The sequence below is a fragment of the Triticum urartu genome, chromosome 2 (assembly GCF_003073215.2).
Source record: "Triticum urartu cultivar G1812 chromosome 2, Tu2.1, whole genome shotgun sequence".
NCBI classification, from domain to species: Eukaryota; Viridiplantae; Streptophyta; class Magnoliopsida; order Poales; family Poaceae; genus Triticum; species Triticum urartu.
In genome coordinates this window covers 167,974-179,507 of record NC_053023.1, presented here as the reverse complement: position 1 = coordinate 179,507, position 11,534 = coordinate 167,974, and the positions used below count along the sequence as shown (strand labels likewise).

The 11,534-nt window shown below is 47.7% G+C and overlaps 1 protein-coding gene across 1 annotated transcript; it reads right to left on the bottom strand.

Annotated features, from left to right (window-relative positions):
* Window positions 1-6,495: 6,495 nt before the first annotated feature.
* On the bottom strand, window positions 6,496-8,423 carry LOC125540541 (9-beta-pimara-7,15-diene oxidase-like). The gene is made up of 2 exons (XM_048704158.1): window positions 7,514-8,423; window positions 6,496-7,417 (listed from the first exon to the last, which is right to left on the bottom strand). Exons 1-2 carry the CDS (start codon window positions 8,390-8,392, stop codon window positions 6,797-6,799), a joined length of 1,500 nt encoding a protein of 499 aa, XP_048560115.1. The 5' UTR covers window positions 8,393-8,423; the 3' UTR covers window positions 6,496-6,796.
* Between the last annotated feature and the right edge of the window lie 3,111 nt (window positions 8,424-11,534).

The window sequence follows — 11,534 nt, the reverse complement described above, 5'->3', positions numbered from 1 at the left end:
TGTAGTATGTGTACCAAACGCACAATATGAAGTTTTTAAGCCACTGTGCTAAACTGCTAATCCACTTCATAAAAATTGGAGTGAATTCCACTTTCCACCTCAAGTTTCACGTCTGATTTAGCGGAAGCTATTAATTTTTACTCAATTTAGCCAAATATAAATATGTATCAACTTTTACCCCATTTTATATTCCCCCAATTTTCTTGCTGACTGTACCTTCCATGTGTGTGGTTTATTTACTGCGATTCGGTGAATTTCATCAAAATCTTGCTAAAAATGAAACCACGAGCATTAATTTGAACAGCATAGACTTCTCCTTTCGATTAAGCCCAATATTCATAACCTCTCTATCCAAGATCTGGCCCCATCAAATATTGGAAAACAAAATATACCGCGTTGATTTATGTGATGCCCATATTAATACTCCCTCCGTCCATAAATAATTATCGCTCAAATGGATGCAGTGCTCCACACATCCGTTTCAGCGGCAGTTACTTCCGAATGGTGTAAGTATTAATTTTGTGGCCTTCGGTCCTGCAAGAATTAGTATGGGTCATGCAGTTGAGTTGGAATCGACTAAGGCATGGACTGCCGAACAGCTTGAATGAGGGTGATTTTTCCTACTTTTGATAGTTACATTCCAACTCGCTTATTCTCACCTCTTAATCAAATCGGAAAATATGCCCTGAAGCACACGAGCAGCTTGCCTTCACACGGCTTGCCACCTGTTATAAGGATAAAATTTTCTGGGACAGAGGGAGTAGTTGCTTGAGATTATTCACAGAAAATGGCATTCCTAGAATGTCTCGGTCACTGGCATTCTTGCAAATCATATAAAATTTCATAAATTACTATGTTTAACCAGAATTGGTTACTTGGTATGTGGGTTGAGAAGGAAGAAAGGTAAAAATGTCATATAATGATAACAAAATTTACAATGTTGCTTGATCTGCATGGGATCCTAAAAGTCTTTTGCCCCTCCAAGCATTCATGTGAAGCTCTGCCACTCATTGACTTGGGATTGATCATATTCATTGAGAATAGGTGGACAATGTGACGATCATCGACGAGTTTTCTCTCCGTACCAATGCATGATGCAGGCGGGGACTTGGGCAAGGGGGCGGCAAGGGGGAATGCATCAGGACTCCTCAATTGTGGGTAGCGTTGGCGGCGACTCGGGCCGGGAAGCAACGAGCATCAATACTTCTCAATTACGGGTGGCAGGCTGGGGATCAGGCAAAGAGAGGTGGGCGGTTTTGCAGGGTGGATAAAAAAAAGGCAGTGGCAGGAGGAAAATCAGGACTCCTCAATTGTGGGTAGCGTTGGCGGCGACTCGGGCCGGGAAGCAACGAGCATCAACACTTCTCAATTACGGGTGGCAGGCTGGGGATCAGGCAAAGAGAGGTGGGCGGTTTTGCAGGGTGGATAAAAAAAAGGCAGTGGCAGGAGGAAAAAGAACAACAATAACATCGGGTCATTGCCGACGGAGGAGAGGCGGGGGTTAACATGTTCAAGTGTGGCTAGGAGGAAAGTCGTGAGCGCTAGAGTTGGTGACGGGTTTAGAGGTATCAAGGGCGTCCACGAAGACAACCTTAATAATTTTATTTATTTATTATATGCATAGCCCGTAGCAACGCACATGCGTACCGGAGGGATGCGAGGGGGACGGGGCCGAACCGAGCACCCGCGCCCGTGTCAGTAAGCTCGCTGCGTCCGTCCTCATTGGTCGCACCGCACACAGCTCGTCGGAGCCCCTAGCCGCACCGATGCGGTGGTCGGTGGGCGGAGTCACACGGTCGACGCGCGCAGCGATGCGGCGGGGGGAGGGGAGATGGCCGAGATGTTTGAGTGAGTGGAGAAGAGAGGTGAATGAGCCACAAGACCGGCCGCGGCATGGGACTGATGCGGTGGTCGGCAGGCGGAGTCGCGCGGTTGCGGGCTCGGCGACTCGCGCGGTGATGCAGCGGGGGGAGCAAAGAGGGCGAGAGGTGGCGGGTGAGTGAGCCCCAAGATCTGCCGCTGCATGGGATAGATCCGGCGGTCGGCGGGCGGAGTCGCGTGGGCACCGGCTCGTCGAGGCACACGACGATGCGGCGGGGGAGGGGCAAGTCCAAGAGGAAGTGAGTGAGTGGAGGGGAGAGTGGTAAGTGAGTGGGGTTAGGGTTGGGATGCGGCGGGGGGAGGGGAAAAGGTGAGGGGTGGCCAGTGAGCCTAGAGGCCAGCGTGCCAAGTGGGCCGTCGAGCCGGCCCATGAGGCAACTTTGCGGTGCCTTGGCCGGGGAGGCCAGCACGCGTGCTTGGCCGGGAAGTGCCGTGCCTGGCCCGTGTAATCCTGGTTGGGCCGTGCCATGTCGTGTCAGGCCGGTCCATTTGTCCAGGTATACTGTAATCCCTCAAAAAAAATATACTGTGGATAAGGTAATTTCTTTTATAGTTATTTTTTAGGGGGCTAAGTATGGGTGCTGGTTGGGCCATGGTGGATAGCTAATTTGGGCCTTGTGTGCAAATTTTGCTATGATAGAAATGCTATACTTGCATGTGTAGGAATTTATGATAAAAACATAGATATTAAAAGTATACATACCTGACAGAAACAATAAAAGTGTATACATATATTAAATATGGTTCATAAAAATAAATATTTTTTATACTTACCTTTCATATACTAAGGGTATCACAATAAAATTGAGAGAAAAAACAAATATACTTGGCTGAAGAAGGTTTGTTTGCATGTTTTTTTCTCATCAAATATACATGGTAAATATCTATTGTTTTTCCTCATCTTAACATATGTTTTGTTTATATTAATCCCTAATATTTCTCATATAAAAAACAGTTAGTAGGACTTGAGAAGCGTCTGAAACTTGCATGGACATCTAGTTTGTTACATGGACATGTCGTTAGTCTTTCTTTTTGTTGTCAATTTTCATTGCAAATGGACTTCAATTATTCAGTAATTGTATTTGTGTTATATTGTTTGTGCATATGAAATTTAACATGTAACTCTTGTAAACTTTTTCAAGAGCCCATGGCAACGCACGGGCACTCTACCAGTATTCATATCTTCTCTATCCAAGAACAGGCCACTTCAAATATTGGAAAAAAAAACTCTACCAGGTTGATTTATGTGATGCCCATATGAATACTCCCTCCATCCATAAATAATTATCGCTCAAATGGATGCAGTGCTCGACACATCCGTTTCAGCGACAATTATTTTCGAATGGTGTAAGTATTAATTTTGTGGCCTTCGGTCTTGCAAGAATTAGTATGGGTCATGCAGTTGAGTTGGAATCGACTAAGGCAGGGACTGCCGAACAGCTTGAATGAGGGTGATTTTTCCTACTTTTGATAGTTACATTCCAACTCGCTTATTCTCACCTCTTAATCAAAACGGAAAATATGCCTTGAAGCACACGAGCAGATTGCCTTCACACGGCTTGCCACCTGTTATAAGGATCAAATTTTCTGAATGGTAACGTATTGCGGTATTTAAAAGCTATAAGCTATTGCTTTTTTATATGCATGGAGAATGACAGACAGAGACGCTGGTCCAACCATGCATTGGTTCAAGTGTTGCCAGAAAAAGAAAGAACCGTCAATCTCCAAATAATATGACAAGGAAAAACCATAAGTGAAAAACACATGAGTAGAAGATACACAACTCGCTGTCTCGCTCCAAGATTTTCGGAAGGCAACTCACCATTCACACGTCCAAGTCGAAGATGAGAGGGGCCCAAACATGCACTAAATCCAGCCGAGCAAATGGAAAACTATCTTGTTTCAACCACATAAAGGACAATGGAGAAACATGTGCTGAGAATGTTGAACGACTTTCAAGGTATTTCGTGCGATCGCACGTCGGCAAATCATTCAATATTGACAAGTCCATGTCACAACTCATAATAACAAGTAGTACAAACGCGACTTTTCTGGCCACGCGCAGTCGACAACAACACATGTGCACCCAGGAGGTAGCTGTTTTGCTAGACTTCTGACTGCAAAGTTCAGCACAAGACAAGTGAAATTAGCGGTGGTTGTCAGGAGCAGCGGAAACTGAAAAAATGATATGTCGGAAGTGACGTAACTCAAAGTTCTATACTTTTGGTCCACGTGGAAGATGGCCATGATGGAATGGCTCGACGCTCCTGAGAGCCGCTTAATTTGCATTTTCTATTTGCCTACACATGATCAAAATTATATGAACCAACAGACCTAAAATCTGTAACTCAGATTTAATGTTAGATATGATGAATCAACAGGGCATGCTGACCGCAAACCGGAGAACGTATCAGTCCGTGGTTCGGGGGACTTATCCACGGATACTCATGCATAAGCCAATCATCTAAAGGTAGCCGTATATATCTGCCTTCAATTTTTTTTGAAGTTCACATACATCCGCGCACACGCAATATAGCCACATATCTAGTTTTGATTTAGCTAAAAACAAGTTCAAATGCAGCAAGTATTGTAATTTAAATATTATACTCCAACAATATGACCGGATTCTGGTCTAAAAATTTGATAGGATTATTCATATTTTCAAATTCAAGACCTACAACATCCTCATCCTCATTCTCGATCCCACAACATGTCATCATCTCCCTCTAGGTCTCCGGATCTCACCATTTAGCACACATGCGGTTGCACACTCGTCCGCATGGTTGCGCATGCATGACCACAGAGTTAAACAGTGGTCAACATAGTAGCTCATGCATGACTGCGGGAGCTGAACACTCTTGTTGGCATGCATAGTCTCACATGCACGACCATGGAGTTGCACACTCGTGTTGGCGTAGTAGCTCACGCACGGCGGCAGAGTTGCAAATTTTCGTCAGCATGGTAACTCACGCACGACTGCGTGAGTTGCACATGTGCGGCGGCATATTCGCACACGTATGACCACAGAGCTGCACATTATCGTCAGTGTAGTAGCTCATGCACAGCCGCAGAGTTGCAGACTCTCGTCAGCGTAGTAGCTCATGCACAACCACATAATTGCACACTCTCATCCACATAGTCACACATGCTTAGCCACTGAGTTGTATACTCTCGTCCGCATAGGTGTCCACTGTCATTGGCTGCGGGGGTTGTATATGTGCGGTGGAATAGTTGCTCACACGCGATTGCAGAGCACACCCTGGTCGGTAAAGTTTGGTCAAACGGGGACTGCGAAGTTGCACACTCTTGTACGACAACTTTTCACTCACGATTGCAGAATTGCACACTCTCATTGGCATAGTAGCTCTTGCGCGGCCGCTAGAGTTGCACAAGCGCGACGGCATAGTCGGCGCACACACGGCCATAGAGTTGCACGCTCTCGCTGGCATAGTTGCTCATGCACGGGGTGTGGTACTTCATATGCGTGGGGGAGTAGTTGCTCATGCGCGACTGCAGAGTTGCACTTCCTGGTTGACATAGTTGCTCTCGGCGGATAGTTTATCACGCACGGTCGCGGAGTTGCACGCACGCGACTACTAGCAGGAAGTTGTCCGGGGCAGTAAACGAAGTTGCACATCTCACTGGTAGGGGATAGTAGATCAGCGAAAACTGCATGTCCATGGGTAGAGGGAAGTTGCGGATTGACTGTCAGGTAGTTACACATCGACTGCTAGGACAGTTGCATCAAATCGAGACTAAATTGCACACAAAAAGGTTCGTTGCAACATACCCACACGGGGTAGAGTTTAGAAGAGCACATTGCCAGGATTTGTATGATGAAGACGGATCTTAATTTTTCTTTTGACCAGGAAAATGGATCTTAATTATGATGTTCGAATCAAACGTGTTCACATCTGTTCGCCTCAGTGAAAATGGCACATTCAGAAGTAGAGAGAAAGTTGCACATTGACTATCAGCTCGTGGCACATGGACTGCTACGTAGTTGCGTCAAACAGAGACTAAATTACACACAACAAAAGTTCACTAGAACGTATCCGCACGGGATATAGTTTTGAAGAGCGCGTCACGAGAGTTCCAACAACGAGAGCGGATTTTAATTCTGGCGTGCAGTTTAAAAGTTATGACTTCTTAAATATTACAAAGACACACATGAAATGCGTTCACACCTTTTCTTATGGGTGCTTTTGTAATTCTTTATCTTTTTCCTATTTACATGATACTTTTCTAATATGGATTAGAATTTTGCTTTATAGATTAGGGAAGACAAATTATTTTTCTTTTATAGATTAAGAGATGAAATATTTTGTTTTTTTTATCGGCCACTCCGGAGCACTAGAGAGCATCTGTCCGCTCTCTAGATGCGTCCATAACAGATAGATAGATAGATTAAAAGACACACGGTTTGAAATAAAGGATATTTATTATCTGTATTTTCTATTTATGGATAATTCACAAAGTCATTTGATTGACGGGGTATCTTGTTTCCATCATCCCGTTATATGCTCAAACGAACTCAAGAGTTACTAGTTTGATGTGACACCAATTGCTTGCGCCAATGACAATCGTGGGTACATGCACGCGAGCTCAGGGGGATATTTTTGTGCTGCTCAATCTTAGGCAGCATTTTCATTTTATTTGATATCCGAACAATACACGATCTGATACAGCTACGCCGTCGCATGAGCATGAAAACGTAGCATGACTAGCGTGTGCAGGTCGTCCAGTGACCGCACAAACATTACAACTCGATCTTATACGGTGTGCACACCAGCTCGCAGGCTCATGTGTACACCAGAGTTATAGTAAAACTGAGACATTTATTTTGGACGGTGGGAGTATTATTATGGTTATTCCCCACGAGATGCATAAGTTAAGTTCAAATAGTATATTATTATCAACTGCATGCCTTATACGGTGTTGCCACTAGGTGCAGCTGGTTCTTTCTCCTTAAGGTCATGCCAACCCTCATTTCCATGTCCAGCTCACTCGGCTTCACACCGGCAGGGAGGCTCCAGTCGAAATAGTATAGAAGCCGTGCCACCATGAGGTGCAACGTGGCCAGACCAAAGGTATCGCCAGGGCATTTCCTCCTTCCTCCCCCGAATGGCAAGTAGTCGAACCGCAGGCTTTGGTTGTTCGCCGTGTCGTCCTTGAACCTCTCCGGTCGGAACTCCTCCGGCTCATGCCAGTACTCGGGGTTCCTACCCAACGCCCACGTATTTACCATGACCCTCGTACCCTTGGTGACCTGAAACCCGCCAAGTTCACAGGTCTCTCGGCAGACATGGGGAATTAACATAGGCACCACTGGATATAGCCTCAGGGCCTCTTTGATTACCATCTTTGTGTAGTGTAGCTCCACCACGTGTTCCTCATGATCTTGTGTGTTCTTATCGTGGAATGCTCGTCGCACCTCAGCCTGTGCCTTGGCCATCACCTCAGGGTTCCTCACGAGCTCCGACATGGCCCACTCGGCTGCTGACGATGTTGTCTCCGTCCCGGCCGTGAACATATCCTAAACAATCAATGTAGACAAGATGAGCAAAGGCAATAATGCAATACTAGTACACTAGTAGTAGTATGAAAATTCAGAGCATCACTTAATAATTACCATTATGATTGCCTTGACGTTATCCATTTCCATGGGGAAGTCAAGATCCCCCTCGTCCCTGATCCTAAGCAAAATACCGAGAAGGTGATCACCTGGCCGCATCTTGGACTGAGAGATCATCTTGTCCAGGGCCTTGTCCTGCTGCCGGCGGGCTCGCCATATCCTGCCAGTGAGCCCGGTGAGCACGTCGACGAACCGCAGTGAAGGGAAGAGGTCCCCGATGCAGAGCGCCCCGCTGAGCTTGAGCACCACTTCCATGGCCGACAGAAATTGCTCCTCGAGCTCGGAGCTGCACTTGTCTCCGAACGCCGCCTTCGCGATTATGCAATTCGAGCACGATATGATCAGCCTGCCGAGGTTGAATGGCTTGCCACCCGAGCAAGCCTCGCCGACGTTGCTAACAAGGGACATGGTCTCGTTGTCCCTCACCGGTGAAAATTGCCTCACCTTCCGCTCGCTGAGGAGCTCCACGGTGCAGATCTTGCGCAAGGTCCGCCAGTACGCGCCGTATGGGGTCATGGCGATGTCGGTGTTCCCGTAGAAGCTGATCTCGGCGACCAGAAGGTTGGGCCGTGACGCGAAGGAGAGGTCCTTTTCCCGCAGCACCTCCTCTGCCGCCGACGGCGAGGAGACCACGACCGTGTCGACCTGGCCCAGGCGAAGGTACATCACCGGCCCGTGCTTCTTGGCCATGTCCCGGAGGACGATCGGCGGCTGGGAGCCGACGATCTGGTGGAGGTTTCCGATCAAGGGCAGACGCCATGGGCCAGGAGGCCGCCTGTTCTTGGAACTTGGTGCTAGTTTGCGGCTCAGCAAGGAAGCTAGAATCACCACTGAGGCGAGAGAAATTAAGAATACGGTGGCTCCGGTTAGCTCCATGAGGATGGTTGCAGTTTTGCTTGGTAAAAGAACTGCAAGAATGAGAAGACTTTTATAAGCCTGGGGATGCCATGGTTTGAATAGCATCCTCTATAAGACCTCTCATGTGTCACGTCACGCGCACTAGTACAAGTTCCCGGTCCATCTACACCAAAACTACAATGGAGGGTGTGCACACTTTTAGAAAATTGAGGTCTATTCTCATTGGCTTAGATGGACCTTAAAAATGGTAGAAAAAATATTTAATTTTTCAAAATTCTAGGTGTGTCATGGCACCTCTGGCACACCTGCTATGTACGCTGCTATACAGAAGTATCCTAAATTCTACTAAGTGCAGCTACAAGAAAATGCTTATAAAAAATGAGAAGAAAACTCCGTCCCATGATATATACTAAAAATAACAGCAAAATACATGCGTACATACCTCCCGTGTTCCCTAAACTTATATGGTCACAGAAGAGAACATCCCCTGACGGCTCCCGTCTAGGGTTTGAGATACCTCCGGTGGCGACACCGTGAGGCTGGTCTGGACTCTACCATCAATCCCGATCCTTCCCGGCTTCGTACTCGGGCTGATTAAGGGGATAGCCTCACTATCTACCCGGCCTTGGTTCCTGGCTCGGGTTGCTAGGGTTTTGGTGAAGCGGAAATCGCATCTTGCTAGGGTTTTGGCGATGGCGGGAGAGGGATCTCAATCGTCGGCAGGAAGTGCGACCCCGGGGGGGAAACCGATCGGGGTGGAAGAGATGATTGGAAAACTAAAACTGCAGGAGCGGGAGGAGGACGATCTGATCTTTGAAGAGGAGTTCCCAGATGAGATTGAGGAAGCGGAGTTCATGGTGCTGGTGACGGTGCATACGAACAAACCCTTCAGTAAGGGGTCGTTGTACGATACGATGAGGCTCGCCTGGAGCCTGGAGCAGGGTGTAACCTTCAAACCTTTAGGTGAGAATCTATTCTCTCTGACGGTAAACTGCTTGGGAGATTGGAAGAGGGTCACAGAGGAGGGGCCATGGCTATTCCGCGACCATGGAGTGCTAATTGAGCAGTATGATGGATACTCCAGATATGACGAGGTCGTGATGGACAAACTGGCAGTCTGGATCCAAATTGTAGATCTCCCTCCGCTCTACAGGAAGGAGAACGTAGTTCGATCGCTGGCAAAAAAGGTAGGAACTGTGGAGAAGGTTATGCTAAACCCTAGATGGGGAAAGGGAAGGATTGTAAGGGTCAGAGTTAAGCTTGATATCCATGAACCACTGATGAGATACGTCTCTATTACAAAGGATGGGAAGAAGGTATATTACTCAGTGTTATACGAGAAGATGCCAGTTTTCTGCTATGTGTGTGGCTATATGGGTCATACATACCTCGAGCATGGTAATGGGAAGCATGATCTGCAGACTATGGAGTGGGGAGAGTTTATATTAGCACCTCGCCCGGGAGAGAGGAGGCAAGCAGGTCAGAACTCGAGGGGGAGGCAGACAGAGAGGACCACAGCCGGGGGTCTGAGGAAGGCTACTGGCCCGGAGGATGATGATCTGAAAGACACTGCGACTAGCCCTATCAAATCCCGTAGGGGGACGACTGGAGACACTTTCTCTGGACATAAGAGGCTCACTTACGAGGAGGGGTTCACGGATCCAGCAGCCCCTGCAGTAGTGCTGCTAGGTCAATCACAGGAGTGCCCACAAGCTATGTCAAATGCGCTAGTGGTTCACTCACAAGGCAAGCAGACTACAGAGCAGGACGATGAGGATGGGGATACCTCATCGCACGATTCGAAGAGATCAAAGAAAGACAACCAGGCTGTGATGGATGCCAGCCACAACTTATCGGCGAGCTCCGAGAAGGGGCTCGACCGGTTGCAATGAAAACTCTAGTGTGGAACTGCCGTGGGATGCGTAAACCTACGACAGTTCAGGCGCTCTTGGGGATCCAAGAGCGAATAAAACCAGATGTGTTGTTCCTGTCTGAAACACACCTGGATACGGCTAAGACAGGAAAACTAAGAAGGAGGCTGGAGTTTGATGAGATGGAGGTTTCCGAAAGTGATGGCAAAAGTGGAGGGTTGATCATGCTTTGGCAAACTAGCCTCGGAGTCTCTTCTCGGGCTGTTCATGAAAACTATATAGACATACGAATAAAGGAGGCGACACATGCGGGTTGGCGCTTCACAGGGTTCTACGGGGAGCCAAGTAATGACCGTAAACACTTGTCATGGGAATATTTGTGTGGTCTGCACACCTTGGATGATTTGCCATGGTTAGTGGCAGGGGACTTTAATGAAATATTACAATCCCATGAGAAAGATGCGGGAGCGGCACACCCCCAACGATGCATGTAGGCCTTTAGCAGCGCGCTGAGCGACTGTGGGCTTGATGATCTCGGCTACTCGGGCGACATCTTCAGCTGGCGTCGAGGGAGAATCCGGGAGAGACTTGATAGAGCTGTCTCAGGTAGCTCTTGGGCTGACCTATTCCCAGCTTATGGGGTCTCAAATGAACCGTTTAATAAATCAGACCACCGACCGATTTTTAATAGATACTGATTTTCAGCTTGGCTTACAACCAAGGGGTCCGCCGGGACCGAGGAAATTTGAAGCCAGGTGGCTTGCGGAGGAGGACGTGGAGGTGATTGTTCAAGCGGCCTGGGATAGGGCAAAATCCAGGGGGATCGAGCCTTACTCACAAGTGACTGGTGAGATTCATGTAGCCTTGCACACTTGGGATAAAGAGACCCTAAAAGGCCCGCCTACCCGGCTAAGGAAACTGCAGAAAGAGTTGAATGAGGTGCTTTAGGGCCCGCTGTCGGACGAGGCTGTGGCTCGACAACACGAACTACATATGCAGATTGAGAATCTACTTGAACAAGAAGAGATATACTGGATGCAGAGAGGGTGTGCTGATTGGCTCTGCCGTGGCGATCAAAACACGGATTTCTTTCACCGTGCTGCCACGGGGAGGCACAAGAAGAACTTTATCAAGAAGTTGAAAGGAGATTCAGGGGACTGGATCGAGGATGAGGACCAACTTAAGGGGCATGTGGCGCACTATTTTGGACCAAAGTGTTTTGGACAAGGTAAAACCCAGAGTCTCAGCTGCAATGAATGAGGAACTAATGAAGCCCTATTCCAGGGAGG

Excerpts from the sequence above, each read along its gene's own strand:
- LOC125540541 (XM_048704158.1), bottom strand. The coding sequence starts at position 8,392 with ATGGAGCTAACCGGAGCCACCGTATTCTTAATTTCTCTCGCCTCAGTG. Across the intron at positions 7,418-7,513 it reads ACGTCAAGGCAATCATAATG|GATATGTTCACGGCCGGGAC; the intron begins GTAATTATTAAG and ends TTGATTGTTTAG.